Source organism: Leuciscus leuciscus (assembly GCF_965113295.1).
Source record: "Leuciscus leuciscus genome assembly, chromosome: 7".
NCBI lineage: Eukaryota > Metazoa > Chordata > Actinopteri > Cypriniformes > Leuciscidae > Leuciscus > Leuciscus leuciscus.
Window position 1 is genome coordinate 21153875 of NC_138731.1, and position 20497 is coordinate 21174371.

A 20497-nucleotide genomic window follows, 5' to 3' on the forward strand; every position below is an offset into this window, starting at 1 on the left:
AGCATGTAAAAAATGTACTGACACCAAACTTTTTAACGGTAGTGTAAATAAACCCATAAAAAACAAGCACTCAACAAGCAAACAGGGGTGTCTACATCTTTTTTTTTTTTTTTTTACAATATTACTGTAGTCAATAACCTGTTTGTGTGTATTTTTATGTCATTTAAGGAATTTTAGCTGAAACCTGTGAGACTCGAGTTGGTACATCAATGAATCATAACTGAGAACTCCATTAAGCCTCCCAAACTATGACAGAGCAATGCATTTGTCCTCTAGGAATACACCACACTGAATAAATATGTCAGAGGCGAGAAAGCATAGTTTCTCCAACTCGAGGCTCATTGATTTCTCTGTCTGTGCACTTGTCTCTTGAGTTGGATCAGTGTTTTAGACAATGACTCTCCAGCGCTGAAGGGTACAGATGTTCGGAGGGTCCACAGGCTTGCTGAATTGGTGGTTAAATGAGGCGCAGCATGCTGTGTGGAGTCACGCTCTTCTGCTAGTACAGCTACATAAACCTCAGCCTATTAACACTACAGCGCTGTGCTAAGTACTGTAGCAACGTATTTTACTCTCACTGCCTGCCAGCTGGACCCAGAATCCCTTCTGTCTGTTATATTATTTTAAAAAGAAACTCTTTGATTCACCTTTCAAAAGAGAGCAGATAATACACCTTCTCTTTTGCTGAAAAGCTTTTCAGAGAAAGAATTTATTTATTAACCAGGCAGAAAGTATAATATGTGAATAATTGACATATTTTCATATAGTTAATTGAGATCAAACACCTTTTAACTACAATACCATTGTAATTTTCTCTTCCAAGGCTGTTGGTGTTTCCAGAGTTAACAGTGTGGGGGGAGGGAGGTGTGTGTGTGTGTGTGTGTGTGTGTGTGTGTGTGTGTGTGTGTGTGTGTGTGTGTGTGTGTGTGTGTGTGTGTGTGGGGTGGGGGGGTAACCTTTAACACACATTGTGTTGTGTGTCTTCTCCATCTGTTGTGTTTACAGTAATGCGAAAATCTCGGAATACCTTTCTTTAAGGGACTGTTATTATGGATTGCTCTCAAATTGGGAATGCATTAAATATTGCTACCAATATTAGTAATGTTTTATTTATCGGTATCGATATTTTATGCCCATTGCATCTATTTTTCTATTTAGATTGCTGTCACTTAAAGCTAATATTTAAAACCACTTCCAATTTACAAAAACTGATAAATGCAATCTTTTGCAAATCTCAAAGTATTTTTTTATACTGTACATTATAATGGTGTCATACGTTCACTTGTAGCAGTTAAAATGACTGATTTAATTTGTATTTTATTTATTTGGACAAAATAGTATCCATTTTTAATATTGGTCATTTATCAGTAATCAGCTATAACATGGATATAATTATCGTATCAGCCAGTGTTTCTAGAGCACAACTGTCAAACTGGTATCTATTCCCGTTCAGAGAATGACACAACTTGGATAAACTTTCGTTTTGATGGTTAACCGTGCATCCGACCTCTTGAATAAAAGTCTTTGTGTTTGGTTTTCTCCATAGGTATGACTTCATTGAGATCCGCGATGGAAACTCAGACAGCGCGGATCTGTTGGGGAGACACTGCAGCAACATCGCACCCCCTGCGATCATCTCCTCAGGCCCCGTTCTGCACATCAAATTCGTCTCAGACTACGCCCACCAGGGGGCAGGGTTTTCGCTGCGCTATGAAATCTATAAGACAGGTAAGCGGGTGCTACCCAGCAGGATGTAGTTCATCATAAACAATGCGGTGTCAAAACCTCGCCTGCTGTTTACGCATCTCTCCTGTGTGCTTGAAGCAAGGGTTTTCTGTTTTAGCGCTTGTACTAACACAGCGTTTACAGCGTGGGGTGAGTTCATGTGGGTCCATTGAGCCTGTAAAGGAAGCAGGATTTCTGTGTCTATGTAACACGTATCACAAATTCTCCCTTTCACACAGGAAACATGTACCTCACCTCTTCCTTTATCTACCCACCACTTCTTGCAGCATGGGCTGCAATGTGTCAAATCCCACCTTCCTGAGAAGTGTTGATTGGCTTTTGTCAATCGGAGGGAAAAGTCCCTATTGGTCAGTGTGGTGTCATTGACAGCCCACCAGTTTTATTACATGGTGGAAAGGTGTAGATTTATTTTTGTAAACTGGAGGGAAAGGCTCTGATTGGAGAGTTTAGAATCAGGAAGAAAGGATTACCATTTATGACAAGTTCCAAATGGCTTTTATGGATTGGAGGGAAAGGCTGTGATGGGTTATTGGTTAATGCAGTAGGTTACTATAATCTCCTTTCCTCTGGAATGATTTTATCGCTGGAGGTCACTACCCTGTTTATCACCAGCAGGGTTATGCACCATTCAGAATTGAATTTAGAATGCCTTTCCAGTTCCTAAATTGGAATTTGAATTGATGTTGCAAACAGGACGCAGAATTTGAATGTGAATGTAAGGAAGTAAAATTTAAAAGAATTGAAATAACCAAAAAAAAAAAAAAAAAAAAAAAGGTTTATCTAGACAAACTCTGAATGATTCCATAACGGTATTGTTTGAATAAAAGATGGATGGATGGATGGATGGATGGATGGATGGATCCAATTCCACCTCCTGTGGGGTGTGACCAATTCAAATTCCCATTCATGAATTAAAAGGAGGCCAGTTCTTCAATTCTAAATTTTGCACAACTGTTGTCACTAGTAGGTGTTCCCACTGCTGGATGCCTTGATGTTATTAATGGTCTGCGCAATTGGCCATAACTTAACATAACTTATTCTATTGTCATTATTATTTATCAAAATAAAATAATCAAATAAGTTTTTGCTGTTGCTAAAAATCAAAAACAGACAATTATTTTAAACCTTTCTGCAGGGAAATCACTTTGGGTTTTGCTACTGTTTGTGTGAACGCCCTCTGAGCCACCGGGTTTACTGTAGCTGACCCCTGGTGCCTTCTGACATGGTACGATTTCTCTCTCCTTCACGGAGCCTGGTCAACATGCACCGGCACAAATTCAGATCAAGGCGGCTGCTGGCGGGCAAAATAAACAGTGCGGAGACATCCCTTGTTCCTTTTTCAACCTTCTGAAAGCATTCCGGGAATGCCTCTTTAATTGACTCCTGATCTACCCTCCCCTGAGGCTGGGTGGATGTGGGGGGCAGCTGGGGTTACTAACACAACATGTGTGATGGTCTCTCCTCTTAGCTCACCACAGTAGTGTACTGGGATATTCATGCGGAACAGCTGTCATGAAGCTGGAGGAAGACATTGGTCGGAAATGACCAGTTAGTAGTGTGCAGTTGGAGGGTCCAGGCCTGGGTTGGAGTGACAGTTGCTTCTGAGGGACTGAAGCACAAAATCACATCCTTAATGAGATCCACCAGGCAGATGACAAGCTAAACTCGCTCATTAGTGTGGACACCCGACTCTGAGAGATATCAGCGAGCGCTTTATCGCTAACAGAGGCCCCACACCTCCCGCTTTACGGAGGAAGTGATGACACAATCCGTTGAGTGTGATCTGATAGTGTGAGAGCTCCATAGCAACCTGGCTAACACAGCGCAGAGGTATGAACAAAGAAAGTGATGAACGCTATAACAACGGCAGGTTGCATGTTTTTTAATCATAAACGAGCAATAATGATGAGACCCGTTGGCGTGTGGAAGCTCAGAGTTGCCATGGCATTAACAAGATCTCATTATACTCAGAAGATGCGTGTGAAAATGTGTGGGAGTGTGTGTGTGTGTGGATGTGTGCGTGTTCAAAAACAAAGAGATTTTTTTGGACTGAATTTGAAAAATTAACTCAATGACTTGAAGATTCCCATAAACACCTCTATTTGTCATTAATAAATATCCTCTGACAATTTGAGAAGTAGTGATCGTAGAGACATCCGATACGTCCAAAATTGCATACTGTCTGAGAAGGTACTATATTTGAATTCAAACTTTAAACTTTGTACATTCCATATAGTATGAATGGAATTTGGATTTACTACAACCGTCATGTTATTACTGTCACGTGACCTACCAACGTCAGTTCCATCGCTTCACTTCCCATCATTAAACCTCTCCCGTGGCCTCATGGGATAGTAAAGTGTTCATCAAATAAGCACTTCAGAATCTCTGCAAAAGTAGTTGGTCATCCGGTTTCTTTTCGCATACTCTTTTTTTAAATACAAGTGCTGCATTTGAAATCGCATACTCTCTTGAGTAGGTACTTATTTTGAATAAGTAATTACTTCACAACCACTAAAAAAGTGCGTTCTGTATAGTATGAATGTGTGTAGTATGAATATAATCTGGACGTACTACATCCGCCATGTTGTCATTATCATGTGACCAGCGTCAGTAACGCCAATTCACTGGCATTCACAAATCCTCTCCAGTGGCCTCATGGGATAGTAAAGTGTCCATCAAATGCACACTTCAGAATCTCACCGGAATTAGTAGGTCATCTGGGTACTTTTTGCCTACTCGTTTATGGGTACTGTGAATTCGGATATACTTATTTTGTCACATACAGTTTTCCGCCTACTAAATAGTCGAGAAGTGTGCGATTTCTGATGCAGCTTACTGTATGTATTCGGGCATACTACTCTGTTGGCATACTGTTTTTCGCATACTATGTAGTAGGAGAAGTGTTTGATTTTGGATGCAGCGATAATGACTTTAAATCAGACTTGTTATTTTCTGATCCTGTTATCCACCATTATTATATATATATATATATATATATATATATATATATATATATATATATATATATATATATATATATGGTGGATAACAGGATCAAAGAAGGAACACTTAGTAAAACAGAGAGGGAAACATGAAGGAAAATTCAACAAAACAGAAGCAATTGGAACGCATCCCAGAATCCCAGAGTGTAAGTGTTGTTTATTTATATTGGTGAATGTACTGGACGTGTCCTGGCGTGGCCAGGGCAGTTTTCTCTAGCAGTGATAGGGATCTTGGGTAAATACACAGCCTGGAGGTGTGTCTGTCGTGCGCTGCACAGCCTGCTGGGAAGAAACACTGCATCAATTCTCCACCTCCTGCTGCACACAGGAAATCAGTATATTGTCGCCCTTGAGCCGCACAACAGCTACCTGTGCCACTACGCTCTGGGATTTCAGCCCCTGTCCTTGAGAGCAAAATGATGTGTTACTTCTTCAGTTATCTGGAGCTTCGGTCTGGAATCCAATCTTGCAGAATGAATGTGCGCAGTAGGGATGGGTCAGGGGAAAACACCCCAAACCAGACACTTGTTTTCAAATGGTCAGCATCAGCCATCTTTATTATGTTGTTAAGTTGTTGCATTCAGAGTGTTAGAAAGCCCAGTGACCTTACAAACTGACTTAGATCTGAACCTTGTTCATAATAACCACTTAGTTTACTCAACCATACACTTAACCACATGATTATGTTGCCATGGTTACAATCTAAAAACTCTCAGCCAATCATCTCTTCATCAGTGGAGTTCCAGAATAGTGAATTACAGCTCACAGTACAACTGCCCTGTAGCTATAGTGATGCTCGCCTAGTAGTGACTGCATCCCTTCTACTGTCAGAATTAAGAGGCTAATGGATGGAGATACTGCCCTAGAGATGATTTGATGCCCTGGAATGCTCACCAATCAGATCACAGCAATGAAATGTTTTATTTTGTTGTGATGCAGAAAAAAGAACTTCTTGAAATATCAATCTGTCAGATAAATAAGAGACTGCTGGAACCCAAGGAGACCAATGAAATCAAAAAGTGCGGAGCAGGATTTGTGTTTAACTTAAAGGGATAGTCATTATACCTCTCATGCCATTCCATGTGCTTTTATGCTGTTATGGAACACAAAAGTGGAGATTTTATGCTCCACTTTTCCATACAATGGACAAAATGGCAAAAGTAATCCATACGAGTTGTGCAAGTTTTCTGAAGCCATATGATAGATTTGTGAGGAATACACCAAAATATAAGATTACATTTTATAATAAAAGTTATATAAAAAATAAAAAAAATGCTGTCATGTATATCTTTGTATATAATATTATTATTATTTAATTTTTTTTGGTATGAATTAATAATGTTTTTTTTTTCAGTAATAATGCATTACATTTACAGTAAAGACATTCATAATTTAAAATAAATTATTGCTCATGCATGTGTATGGCATTACAGCGTAGATGAAAATAATGCCAGCACACCTCACACACACTACTGTAATCTCTCTTACACACAGACTCACGCCATTCACTCATCCATGACAAACATTCCTATTCTACCCAGCAACGCTCCTTAATAACAGCCCCCCCATTTCCCTCCGGCCACAGACAGACCCAGCCACGCACGCCAATCCCGGCACTGAGCCTCCAACGCACTGCCCAGACGCGACTTTCCCCTACTGGATGAGGGGTGGGGGAGAGTTTCCCCATCCTTCTGCAGGCGGGCTGGCTGTTTTTACCATGATCACAAACATGAATTAATGAGAGCCAACATAAAGGCTGATGGCGTCGGGGTCACTCATGCATACTGCAGCCCAGTACAGTAGAGGCTCAGCGGGGGTCTGGCATACTGTCTGAGGTGGCGTGAGTATGAGGGGTCAGTGCATGACTGGCAGGGTCTCATACGCTCTGATATACTCACACACGCACACACACACACACACACACACACACACACACACACACACACACACACACAGCCTATCTGAGAAACAAGCTGTGGTAAAGCTTAATGCCACCGTTGCAGGATAAAGGAAGTCTGACAGCACATCTGACCTAGTAATAGAGCAAACGTGCCAGACTGGATGCTTTCACGCATCTGTATTTATGTAGTATTAGAGTGTCACGGAGCGGAAGAAAACCAAAGGCAATGGAAAAAAGAAAATTCACAAATGGAATATTTTCTTTAAATCTAATACCGTATATATATATATATATATATATATATAAACTCTTCACATTTAATAGATCTTAATGTATATCATTTTCATTTAGGAGAAACATATGAGACAAAATTGATAGTTAAATGAAAATGTCCCAATCCATCAAAGAACAACCTTTTTGAAATTAAATTTGGTTTCTGATTTGTATTGTATCGTACTTTATGTCTGTGGTGAGAAAACTCATGGTAATCACCATAAAGGCTTCAGAGTAGACTCATTGGTAAAACATTGAAAAATGGTGTTGTCTTTTTGATGTTCAGGTTTGTTTGAGCATTAGAGTGGATTTTTAGGCTGCTAGTGTGGACAGGGATAAGACTGCTGGATCAGTCACTGTCATTGTGTCAAGATGTGCTGGGTATTGTTGTAGAGCTGCGTTTCACCCACACAGACATACTTTTGTAATGAGTTATTTATATCACTGATCACTGAAGATGGGAGAAATAATAAGGAAAGAGAGCTTGTGCTGAAGAGAAATAACATTCATCTCCTGACGCGTGCAAGCAGGTGCTAGTGGAAATGCATGGCCATTTTGCAGAGGATGTGAATCTGACAGATACACACGCGCGCACACACACACGTAGGCCTTGAACAGATGTAGTGTGCTGTATTAGTGCAGAAGGGTGTAACATTAACCCTGACCTGCTGTCTCTCTGGGACCTGTCTCTCTCTCTCAGCTGCTAGGGTGCCAGACAGGCCCTGGTTTCCTGTGTGCTGCCCTGCCCACACTGAGCACTGGGTGCACGAGCATAGGTCATTCCACACCCTATTTAAGGGGGGCTTCAGGCATCCTCGTCTATCATCTTAACCTCCCTAAAACTCTAGCCTGTTTACGCCTCAGAAGAAATAACAAAAAAGGGAATACACAATTACATTTATGCATTTATTTACAATAAAAATAAATAAAACTTAAATCATTGTAACATCTCAATTTTGTGTTCTAGCCTAAGCAGTTTTTTTTTAGAACAATATATTCTCAAATATGAGAAATCACATTTTTATTTTAGTTTTTACTCTTAGGTGGCTTCAATAAATCCCTCTGTGATCGCCTATATATATATAAGGAATATATATATATATGCTTTTTGGTTATTAAATGTACACTATGTAACTGTTGGCACTCTAGCCGTTAATAAACAAAACTGCATGTGTCCTGCGGAAGAACATTGTGAACTGGAGCTACTTCTCTCTGTCTATGTCTATGACGAGTCATGCACTGGGCTTCTGGGCTACTCCCCGTGGTCTAAAATAGTCAGAATATAAACACTTATTATAGGCCTAGCGTAGTGATTTAGAATAAGACAAAAACACGGTTTGGATGATGTACTCATGGCTAAATGTTGGGGCAAAATTTGCCACAGTAACATTTAATCTTTTGGCCTAAAAAAACGTACCTATAAACTGCAGCATCCTACAGTCTCTGTAGACTCATGTGCATGAGCATGTTTGTGAGTCTCAAGGACAGGTCCAAACCCGTCCACATGGGGTCACTGACCTGTCATTACGGCCTCAGACATTATACTGCTGTCTCCGGCTCTAGTACTTTAAATAGCGCTCTGTTCATTTTGCATCAGGACTGAAGGAAGATATATGTGTATAGGTGATTTGAGGTTATGTGAAACAGTTGTCACTCCCAGCCTGTGCAGTTGGGCTTTGACTCACGCAGCTGCTCTGCAAGCGCAGAAGTAGGCCTAGTTAAAGCGTTTCAGTTATTGAGGAGTTCAGTGTCACAGATCACTGAACGCTTGTTCTCTGATCCGCTGATGTTTTACCCCCACAGCTCCTGTCAACAGATCTCTTTTAAGTTCTACACTAGTATTTTTTAAATAATACAAGTGGCAATTCATGTGCCTCAGAGAACTTTTGGGAGTGCAGGAATGATATCATGGGATTCCATGTGCTTGACTGCATACTGTGTGTGTCGAGGTGTGTGCATTAGCATGAGCTCTGTGACTCTCCATCCCTCTGAAAAGGTGACATTACACGTGAACGTGCTGTGCATCGTGTCAAAGGCTGGTGTGTAGGACATGTGTCACTGCTGAAGGTGAAGCATGTGTTAGCATACAAGAAGCACTACTAACTCTTGTGATACAAAGCCAAACACTGGCCAGCACAGGCTTAAAACTAGCATGAAACTATATAGGTTTTACTAAACAGTCTTAAAGGGATAGTTCAACCAGAAATGAAAATACCATAATTTACATATTGTTGCAAACTATGATATTCTTTCTATCTGTCAATGCCGTGAATCAGCTTGACCAACTTGAACCCTTTGCAAATTCTGTATGGGAAATAATTATGCCCTTATGCGGAATTCCCGTTGAAATGACAAAAAAGTTGGCGAACAACAGCAAATATGACCACATCTTAAGTCTGATGAACAAAGTTTGGATTGCTGAATGAAAACATATCTGAACCAAAAACTAAAAAAATTACCTAGCTTTAAATAACATATGTGACCCTGGACCACAAAACCAGTCATATGGATCAATCTTTTTAAATTGATATTTATACATCATCTGGAAGCTGAATAAATAAGATTTCCATTGCTGTATGGTTTGTTAGGATATGACAATATTTGGCAGAGATACAAAATTGCCTTTAAAGTTGTCCATTTATGTTCACGATTGTGCTGCATTCACTCACAAAAATAAATGTTTTATATATTTACGGTAGGAAATTGACAAAATATCTTCATGGAACATGATCTTTACTTAATATACTAATGATTTTTGGCATAAAAGAAAAATTGGAAAAAAAATTGACCCATACAATGTATTGTTGGCTATTGCCACAAATATACCCGTGCGACTTATGACTGGTTTTGTGATCCAGTGTCACATATGATCACAGTACATTAATACATATTGTGTAACTAAGTCGAAAATATAGTAATGGTCTAAATGTTATAAAATATGCTATGGTGGGGAGTGTGGAGTCAAATCTGTGAAGCTATTTATAAGTCTGTTTATTACAAGAACCATCCAAATTAATTGATTCACTAGAGTAAATCAGACTTTTAGAGAATGAGAAAGCGTTTACTTATACAGCACTGGCACAACGTTAAACTGAGATGCATATCATACAACATCGTGTCCTAAGATGACCCCCAAACACGGTCTATGCTGCCCTGAGCACAACTACGTTACTACGTTTCACTGAAATCGCTCCTTTATTAGATGCAAACGTGCAGTATGAGAAACCCTGAGCGCTATCTCCGACTGTAGTGGTAAATGAATATAGACAGCAGCTGCAGGGATGGGAAATCATTCTAATTTAGCACTTTTGCAGATGAAGGATTTTTCTGTACATATTTAAAGCTCCGCTTTGATGAATGTTCCCGTTTTCGTTCACATCAATATGTTTTTCTCAGCGAGCTAACCGAGTGTGTCTCTTTCCCTGTCTGAGATTGACACAAGAAAGCAAGTAATGTGATTCTGCTGCCCCTCCGGAACAAGTCCGCTCTGATATTTCGGTCAATACAAAACCATCACGTCTCACACATACACGTAACAGTGTGTTTCAGCTGCTGTCTTCATGTATTTTCTGATTTCTCTTCCCCCAGGCTCCGACTGTTCCCGAAACTTCACCAGTCCGTCAGGTGTGATCGAGTCGCCCGGCTTCCCTGACAAATACCCCCACAATCTAGAGTGCACCTTCATCATCATCGTCCCTCCTCACATGGACGTCACCCTCACCTTCCTGACCTTTGACCTGGAGAACGACCCCTTGCAGGGCTCGGAGGGCGAGTGCAAGTACGACTGGCTGGAGGTGTGGGACGGCCTCCCGCAGGGTGAGTCTAGATGTTGTAATCCTGAGGAATTCTGTTTGGATTTACAGTCGGGGTTTGGATTAGACCGCGGTTTTCCAATGTCCAGACCACCCGTGTCTTTAAGAGGATTGCATTTCCCATTTCCCTCTGACCTCATTGTCTGCCATGCATAATTTGGTCACTTAATGATTTCTAATCCACATACCGTTCACTATCACACTGTATGGGCCATCTGGTTGGTTTATCCACCAGTCTATACAGCTGTTCGCTCTTGCCCTGTGACACGCAACACCCGTCCGTTGGCCGCTGCGCTAGCAGCTCCGCCGGTATGAAACTCAGGCGCATTGCTGTCATGCTGTTACTGCGGCTGCCGCTGGAGCTATTTTAGTATCGAGCGTTGGCAGATGAAAGCGGAGCCCAGGGCCTTGCTTTGCCTTATCTGCGCCAGGCGGGGCCAAAAAGCCACGGCACCCGTACTCTTCCGCACGGAGGGGTGGAGGAGGTGGGGGACGGGGGGTAACAGCAGCCATGGTAACCTTTATCAGGAAAGTGAAAATGGGGCGTGAATAACACTGCAATAGGATTTAATCCTTGTCTGGAACAGAGAGCTGTGGAATACGCTCTTTTCCCCCAGCTGTCTTATTAATGCTTCAGCCCTGAGACCCCCGTACTGCCCCCACCTCTCGCCCGTCTGCTTCTGGGTAAAGCTTCATATTGTAGCATTGTACAAGCACATATAATCAGACGCACAGTAACTGTAGACACTGAAACACAACAGTATATTTAAGGTGGCCTATAAACTCTAAGCAGCTTGACCAAGATCATATTTAATGTAATTTGAGGGGGGGGGGGGGGGGGGGGGGGGGGGAAAGAAAAAAAAAAACATACTGAAAAACATTAAACTGTAATGTGTTTCTGTGCTATTGTAGTATTTTGTACTACCTGATCCTTATGCATTACTGTTAAGAAAATATGGTAAAAATATGCTTAATTGAGCACCATCTTCATTTGCCTCATGAAAAATAAATACTTTTATAATATAGTCTACTTAATATTATAATATTTCCAGTATGTTCAATATATTTTTGCCATGAAAAGGAAAGCCTATTTTTACATTTAATTGATTTTATTTTTAAAAATATTAAAAAAAATGGTGAAAAAAAATTCTTAATTGTTCTTAATCATTGTCAATTTTTTACTTATATGCACTACTTGTAATTATGATTATGACTTTATGAAATATGCAAATATAATGGAAAATATGCTTATATATGCTAAAAATATGCTTAACATGCTCAATTTTCTTGTGTATGTATATATATACACACACACACACACACACACACACACACATATATATATACATACATTTTTACTACTTAATATTATAATATTTTCAATGTGCTTTTATATTTCTTGCTTTGAAAAAAGACATCTATTTTGACATTTTCCTGATTTCATTTACTTGATTTATTTATGAAATATGATTTTGGGGGAGATTGTAAGCAACTTTCGACAAGTAAGATTCACATACACAGAGTCCTGATCAAAGTTATGTACAATAGCCACCTGATTTGATCATCAACACCATCAAAGGCGAGAGAGAGAGTTATTTCTACCTACCGTTCGAAAGCACTTGCAGTATTAAAGCCCTTTCCTCTCCAAAAGAGAAGAAAATCAATGTACTTGATTGATACTAGGCTATTTCACCCATCCGGGACTCTGTTTGTGCGTGTGTGTGTGTCAGGGTGGAGGATGGATTCATTACTGTGAGACAGCAGCCTCTCTACAGCATTACAGCCTGACCAAACTAAATCACATACATCTGCTGACAGACAAATGTCCCAGAACTCAGAGAGGTGCTGTTGTATAGGTTGTAGGCACATATAAAGAATAACCAGTCTGGTCTTATGTGTGGCCAGCAGGAGCAAAATGAGACCCATTCACATCCCAGCACTGAGAAACCATTTTTGTGTTTTGCAGTGGGACCTCTGATTGGACGACATTGCGGTACCAAAATCCCCTCTGAAATACAGTCGTCCACTGGTATCCTCTCTCTGTCCTTTCATACGGACATGGCCGTGGCCAAAGATGGATTTTCTGCCCGCTACAACATGACCCTCAAGGAGGTCAATGACAGTATGTGATCCTTTTTTTCTTTCTACTTCTATAAATAGAAGAAAGCCACAAATTTTAAAACTTGGTTCGCTAGTTACAAAGAAGCTAACTACATTGAAGCTGTTTAAGAGGGTGTCTTTATAAAACGGACTAGATATGAAGACATTCTGAGAAAACTCTGTGTGTTCCTCAGATTTCCATTGCAGTAATGCTCTTGGCATGGAGACGGGCAAGATCAGCGATGACCAGATCTCTGCATCGTCCAGCTTCTATGATGGCCGATGGTCTCCAAGACAGGCTCGACTTAACTTTGAAGACAACGCATGGACGCCCAATGAGGACAGCAACAAAGAATACATCCAGGTGAGGTTTCCTCTCTTTCACTCTCTCATTTATGTCTTCTGCACATCCACATCCGACAACAAGTTCTTGTCGCTCTTTTGCAAACTTATTTACAATCTCGAAAGGCTTGTGAATGGACAGACCGATTTGAGTTTTCTGATTCTGGCGGGATGTCGCTCGGGTTAGGTGCTACACCAGGCCTTTAGAATGAGACTGATTACTTTTGGTGTTACTTTAAGTGGTGTGTCGTATTTGTGTCAGGATGCTGCTGAATTGTGGGCTTCTGGAAGATCTCACAGCTGTTGTGTTGTGTTAACACCTGACATCACTCCCTCGCTCTCAGGGTCCACGGCCCAGACATCCATCTTGACAAACAGCTGTCGTAAATGCCAACATGCCCGAGGACCATACTTCACCTCAGCTTGCTCTGTTGTGTGTGTGTGTTGTGTGTGTGTGTGTTCAGAGTGAGAGGCATCATTCTGTTTTAGGTTTGTACATGCATTTGAGATTCGAGTATCATTGATATTCATTAAAATCACCCAGGGTAAATTAACTAATCAAGGTACCTTAAAGGAATGCTCTGGGCGTAATACAAGCTATCTGTTGTGGAAAGCATCTGAGGCATGGTGTGCCACAGTAAGGCACTTGCAAGTTGCAGCCCATAGAGTGGTGCAGGTATGGCGAAGTCTAATTCGCAGCTGGTTCCTTCGAGATTTTCCTTTGAGGTTTTTATAATGGGGTTTTTCAATTTATGTGTAAAATAAAACCTGTGGTAAACAAACTTGACGATACTTTGACGTTTTTTTCTACAATGTAAACTGCACATTCTCACACCCCAAACTGTCTTATCTAGTTACTTATTAAAAGCGTACATAACTGCTTCAAAATATGCATTTTCTCTATGGGTGTGTGTAATTTACATTGTGGGGAAAAAAACGTCAAAGTATAGTCACGTTTACCACAGGCTTTATTTCACACATAAAACGAAAAACCCCATTATTAAACCCCATAGGAAAATCTCAAAGGAAGAACCCAGGACTTCTGGGTTCTGATGTCATACTTGCACCACTCTATTTTTAAAAAATAAATGTAATTGCCACAAAAGGCTGTACCGTATTATTTATTTTATAAATATATATATATATATATGTATATATATATATATATACATTTTTTTTGCCAAAAATTATTAAAACAGAAAGGCACTTGCAGTTTTGGGATAAATGTTAATGAATGCTCTATTCTATTCTATTCTATTCTATTCTATTCTATTCTATTCTATTACATCTATTCTATTCTATTATATTAAAATAGGACTATTGAGATCATTCACTGACCTTGCTTGTGCATTTATATATATATTTTTTAGCACAATATTATGACCATGTAAAGCTGGTAAAACTGATAACTTGCTGTTATGGACTGGTGAAGTTTCGGGAACAGTCGGAGCCTAGGGGAAGAGAAATCAGAAAAAACATGAAGACAGCAGCTGAAAAACACTGCTCCAATAATACTTTTCTTACTTTTTTTTTTAACTGAGGGACGACATAAAATTATCTTCTGTGGTAATCAACATGATTCCACATGTGCTGATGAGAGAGTTTAGCTTGTTTCGAACCCAGAACATCTCTTTAACATCTCATCACATCTTCTTCCGTGCCATTTTCCCATTGTTTCTCTCCCTCTCTTTTTATTACTATTCATCAGGGACTCACTTCTCAGACGTGGTAGGCTGCATCTCTCTCTCTCTCTCTCTCTCTTTCTGGTCTCTGGGCGAATGCAGGGGTTGATGATGCACAGCCTACTCTGATGGTAACAGCCACTTGATTGATGAGGGTCCTTTCCTAGGAATAAATAGTTAGCAGCAGTAACTGGGTTCTATTGATTTTTTTGTCTAGGTGTGTTTCTCCGTGGCCCTAAGCAGCTTTACAGAAGGCACTATATGTGTGTGTGCTTGTATCTGTGTGTGAAAGCCACACCTGTCTCACTGACAGATAACAAACGCTGCAGTTTTCCCGCTCATGTTCGGATGACATCCCGCTGAGCAGGGAGAGCCGAGGATCATGGGTAACAGCCCTCCTCTAGGACGGGAGCTGAATGCCTGATTAAAGACCTCACTGCGGTAGAGGCGGACGGGCAGAGATGCGGCTCTCGCACCGCAATCATCATCATCATCATCATCGCGGGGGGGTCCGGAGAGCAAGGGAGGGTGATAATCTGTGAGGAGAGAGGGAGAGTTGAATGAAGGTGGTTAGTATCGATCAGAGCTCAGGTGATTGATCTTAAGGCTCTGATAACACCTTCGCTGCCGCCCATGATCTGCAGGGAGGGGATGCTCCATATTCCCACAGCTCTATCTATCTTTCAGCTCTTCCTTCTATCTCATCCCTCTCTCTGCCTCCTTGCTTATCTCCCTCCCATAACTCTTTCATCATCCCGTTTTTAGCATGGATTGCTTAGAAAACAACAGCTAAATTAAAACAATTTGTACAAATGTACATTTTTATTTCATATCTAATGATATATTATATTAATTAACACCCTGACTTAACTTTAAAGACACAAATTAAACTAAATCAACTGAAATTGTAAAACACTGGAAAAACTAAAACAGTCACACAGTTAAAACTAATGACAACTTAATTAAAAGTACAAACTGAAAATAAAATAAAAACAAATTAAAAACTGTAAAACCGTGGCTCATATTTAGGGTTAGGGTTTTGTTCGAGTCTCTTATTCTAAGCTTGAAACTCTTCAAGTGACAAGCGTTTCATCTGTCCACACTAGTTGTGAAACTGCTGAGTGACATGAGACAATCATAACCAATCCAAAGTCATATGAAGCAGGATTTTGGACCAATGAGATGTCACGGTGGGCGGGACTACTCAGTTCAACCCGCAGAAATAGAAACTAAATGTCCTGTCACAGTTATTTAAGACAAATCCCTTAAAAAGAGATTTGATTACATTTTTGCATTTTTCCTCCTCAGGTGGACCTGCACTTTCTGAAGGTTCTGACGGGCATCGCCACCCAGGGTGCCGTCTCCAAAGAGACACACAAGACCTACTTCGTCACCAGCTTTAAGCTGGAGGTCAGCACTAATGGAGAGGACTGGATGATCTACCGTTACGGCAAGAATCACAAGGTACAATCACGCGGGAATGGCATGTTTGAGAATGTGTGAAAGATAAAGCAGTCAGTTGTTCTCTCTCTTCCTGTGCTGGTTGTCTATCAGAAATATGTGAAGTACTGTCACATACTATGTGTGTGAGACTCAGATAACGAGAAAAGAACTGAAAAGAATAGAGGTGTTAATTTTACTTCGTTTTACCTGTATTATAACCGGTGTATAGTTGCAGTGGTGGGCTAGCTGAAATGCTGGTGTTCCCCTCAAACTTATTAACTAGCTTACAGGCCCCCTGAAATCCAAATGTAAGTTTTTTAGCTTTTAGAATGAATATGTTAGCCTTAAGGTTATGAATAAGCTGGTGTGTTCAAAAACAGTGACAAATTCGCATTTAGGTGATAAGCTTTCAAAATGTACAGTCTCTCCCGCTAAAATGGATCAAGGATTTTTCACTGCGGACTTCAGCTTCTCATCACATCTTCTGTCCAATCAAATGCTCTCTAGAATTTAACGTATTATCAGCACTCGGATTCGCTTCCATGGTGCAGTCTGTGAGGTAAACACTATTGGCTATTTGAAAGGGGGGAGGAGCCATTCAAAATGTCCCGCCTTAGCTTCCTGTTTCAGTGGAAATTATGTCAACGCATCATACAAAGTTGCATGTTCCAAGGCACTTCAGTGGGCCTTTAACTCCCAAGACTTCCACAATAGAGACTATGCTGGTCATGAACCAACATGGAAATTCATGGGGAGAATTCGATTCTGATGGGGAGAAACTAGACAGGACTCCATTACCCAGAAACCGAGTGAACAGACAGATTTGAAGGCTTTAGTGAAAGGAAAATGAAGGGAGGTCAGAAAAAGATGAGAGTGTAAAACTAATCATCCCGTGAGGTACATGCCTCTAATCTTAATTTATTAACAAATCCCCTGGAAATCCTGTATGGAGTTGATTGCATGACAGGGGAACATGGGAAAGCTCTGATGTTAGTGTGATGGTTTGGGAAGAAGCATGTTGTACAAAACATCAGCTGCCACTGAGAATAACCTGCTGGATACAACCCTGGGCACCACCAACTGGCGTTAGGGTCTTTAGTCCTGGACCCCCTGCTGAAATAGCCTCTGGCTTTAATCTTCCCGAAAATCTCTGAGCTCAGTCCTCCCTTAATGTGCTCAGTGTTTTTACGGCTTTGGTTTCAGTTGGGCTAAGCACAGCGTCTCGCTGTGTCGGAATGGGAGATTCACGCCTTTTATGGGAGACGTGGCAGATCAGTGTCCATTTAGAAATTGTACTATTAAATAATGTACTATTTATTCATATGCCTGGAAGAAATGTATTTTTATGTCAGCAGCTATCTAGCAAGATGCCTGTCATGCCGACTGAATGCGCTCAGGCATGGCTTTTTTTTAATATCGCCAAATACCAAAATATAGATTAACAGGAAATAGTGTGTCGGCGTTGAAATGAAAATGTAAATTTGCAATACTAAAACAGTTTTGCATGTGAGTGTCATGTAAGCGGACTCAGAGTCAGACAGGTTATTATTTTTCAGCGCTGTGTGTTGATCATTAGATTTGATAGCACCACATCAGGCTCTAATCGGTCTCAAATGATGGTGGTGGGTGTGTGTGTGTGTCCCTGGTCCAGAGGACACTGACAGATTGTGTGTGTTTACGGACAAACAGGAAGAGTTGCTGAAGAGATCACTGTAGGCTGGTGGCTGATAGTCTCATTGTAAGTGTGTGTGGTGTAAGTGTGTTATCAGCAGAGCTGGGCTTAATTTCTTCTCAAACCGCTGTGGCGGTTCTTTCTGTTCACTACTAGATTACGTGCAGCACACTCATTCAGTCACTGCTAAATCAGATCTGATAAGATGATCACACACACACACACACACACACACACACACGAACATAGCTCTGTTCCAAAACTTTCCTGTGTGCTACGTATAAAGGCAGGTACAGTACGAGGCAGCATTGTAACATCATAAGTGACTGATTTGAAACCATCTTTTTATATATATCATGCTACTAAGCTAACTACTAATACACGAATGAGCTCATACAGACTTGTACTAGCTTGAACATTTTACATGTATACTTTTCAGTATTTAATGAAATATCAGTTCGCTAACATTCAAAAGTTTTGGGTCAGTTAGATTTTTAAAGAAATTAATACTTTTATTCAGCATGGACACATTAAATTGATCAGTAAATACATCTATAAAGACAGTAAAGACTATAATGTTACAAATTACAAAATGTTTCTAATTCAAGTAAACACTTTCAATTAATCGTAATAAAAAAAAGTCAAATCACAGTTTCCACAAAAATATTTATAATGAAGACTGATAATGATGAGAAATGTTTCTTAAGCAGATTAGCATATTAGATTGATTTCTAAAGGATCATGTGACACTGAAGACTCGAGTAATGATGCTGAAAATTCAGCTTTGCCATTATAGAAATAATTGACTTTGAAATATATAAAAAAATCTTACCGACCCCAAAATTGTAATGCACTGCATTATGGGATTGCCACCTCTGTGAAGGATACATACAATGCTGCTTTAAATCTGGCCAACAACCACACATCTTAGAAGACAACATATTCATGCATATTTATACCTTTTGGAACAGGTATAAATATGCAGAAATATTTTAACTGGGAGGGCAGCTATGATGCCGTCAAATAGCAGAGCTCCAGATTCATTTCTATTTCATTGGAAACCTATCACAGCACACAGAAACACATGCATATATAGCCAATCCCACATTTCCACACATTTCCTCCTGAGACTGTATCTGATAAAGCCATCAATGTAATGACAGAACTATTTTCTCAAACATACTGTTTCAAATTGCAAGGAGGTCGAAAGGTCTCAATCCTATTTCCACTGGTGGGGAAAATGAGTGTGTCCCTCATGTAAGGTCCCACACATGCTCCTAAGGTCAGCATGGCCGTTTTAAGCAGCCTGGTCATTGACCGAGATCATTATGAAGGTCTGGTAAATTCCTTGCTTATTTAACAATATCATCAAGGGGTTTATATAGGGAGAGAGAGCATATGGTATGTGTGTTAACGTGTAAAATCCTGAGGCGAAGCAGCCGAGAGCGCTGTCATGGGAGATGACATCAACTCGGACTTCAAAACAGCAGACTGACAGATTCGTCCGTCTCCGTGCATTCCTCCGCTTCACATGGAGCGCGTGGATAATGGAAGACCGCTGCCAGATCCCAGGAGGAGTCCGCTGTTCTTTGGGAGTGTACCACTGAGGGTTTAACCTTTAGTGATGTCATAGACTAGAGAATAGATGCTCTTTGAGTCGAGTCGTCTGCATGAAGCACAGGCAGAATGTGTGACGGAAGGTGTTCAGTGAACTGAGGAAACCGTTTCACACATACTCAAAGAAAAATACACAGTTACCTGTCTTTAGTGGGGTCGTGTAAATGTGGTTTTCATTCACTGTGACAAATGGTGGTTTTAGAGGAAGCATTTACACCTCTGAGGGTCATAAAATATATCATCTGGTCTTCCAATTACTGTGTGTTCTGATTCCAAGTTAACTTAAAGCAGCAGTGTGTCATTTCTACGCTGCTAGTTACACCAAAATTTAAGAAGAATTGCAAAAATTATGCACGTTTCCCAAACACTCGCACATTTGCTGATTCCCTTGACAAAAAAATCAATAGATTTTTCCCATTGGCTTTTGGATTACTGCAGAAAATAATCTGTGACCAACACAAGGTTATGATTCTTACACGTTTTGCTCATGTTTTGAGTTTTCATTTTTGAAGCTTAAATACAGTTGCCAAAAGCGAAAGTTAGCCTATAAACGAACTTCACCATATACCTTCCAACAACTCTTTCAGTCTTCATTTAGTTGGAAAGTTTGAGTTCGAATAATTTGCAAGAGTTTGATTGTAAACACAACTTTTGTAGTCCCGTTTAGCCACTTGTTGACAACCACATTTTCAAGACACGAAAAAGCTTACAAAATCACGAGTGGGTTATTACTAATGTATTTATTTGAATGGAATAAAATATAAAAATATCTGAAGCTTTTGTTAACCACAGACCTTATTTTAGACATTTAACCAAATACCCATAAAAAAACAAAAACAAACATTGATTATGAGAGGATGGAACCATAAGTGCAAGAATGCTTATTTCCTGATTTTAGGACTAGA

General features: G+C 40.2%; 1 protein-coding gene across 2 annotated transcripts in view; it reads left to right on the forward strand.

Annotated features, from left to right (window-relative positions):
- nrp2b (neuropilin 2b) overlaps positions 1-20497 on the forward strand; it is a 73455-nt gene that overhangs the window by 19974 nt on the left and 32984 nt on the right. For both annotated transcript variants that reach the window (XM_082176480.1, XM_082176479.1), the window contains exons 3-7: positions 1547-1728; positions 10513-10740; positions 12703-12858; positions 13031-13200; positions 16169-16324. In XM_082176480.1, coding sequence (XP_082032606.1) covers positions 1547-1728; positions 10513-10740; positions 12703-12858; positions 13031-13200; positions 16169-16324 — 892 coding nt within the window. The remainder of the gene's footprint in view (positions 1-1546; positions 1729-10512; positions 10741-12702; positions 12859-13030; positions 13201-16168; positions 16325-20497) is intronic.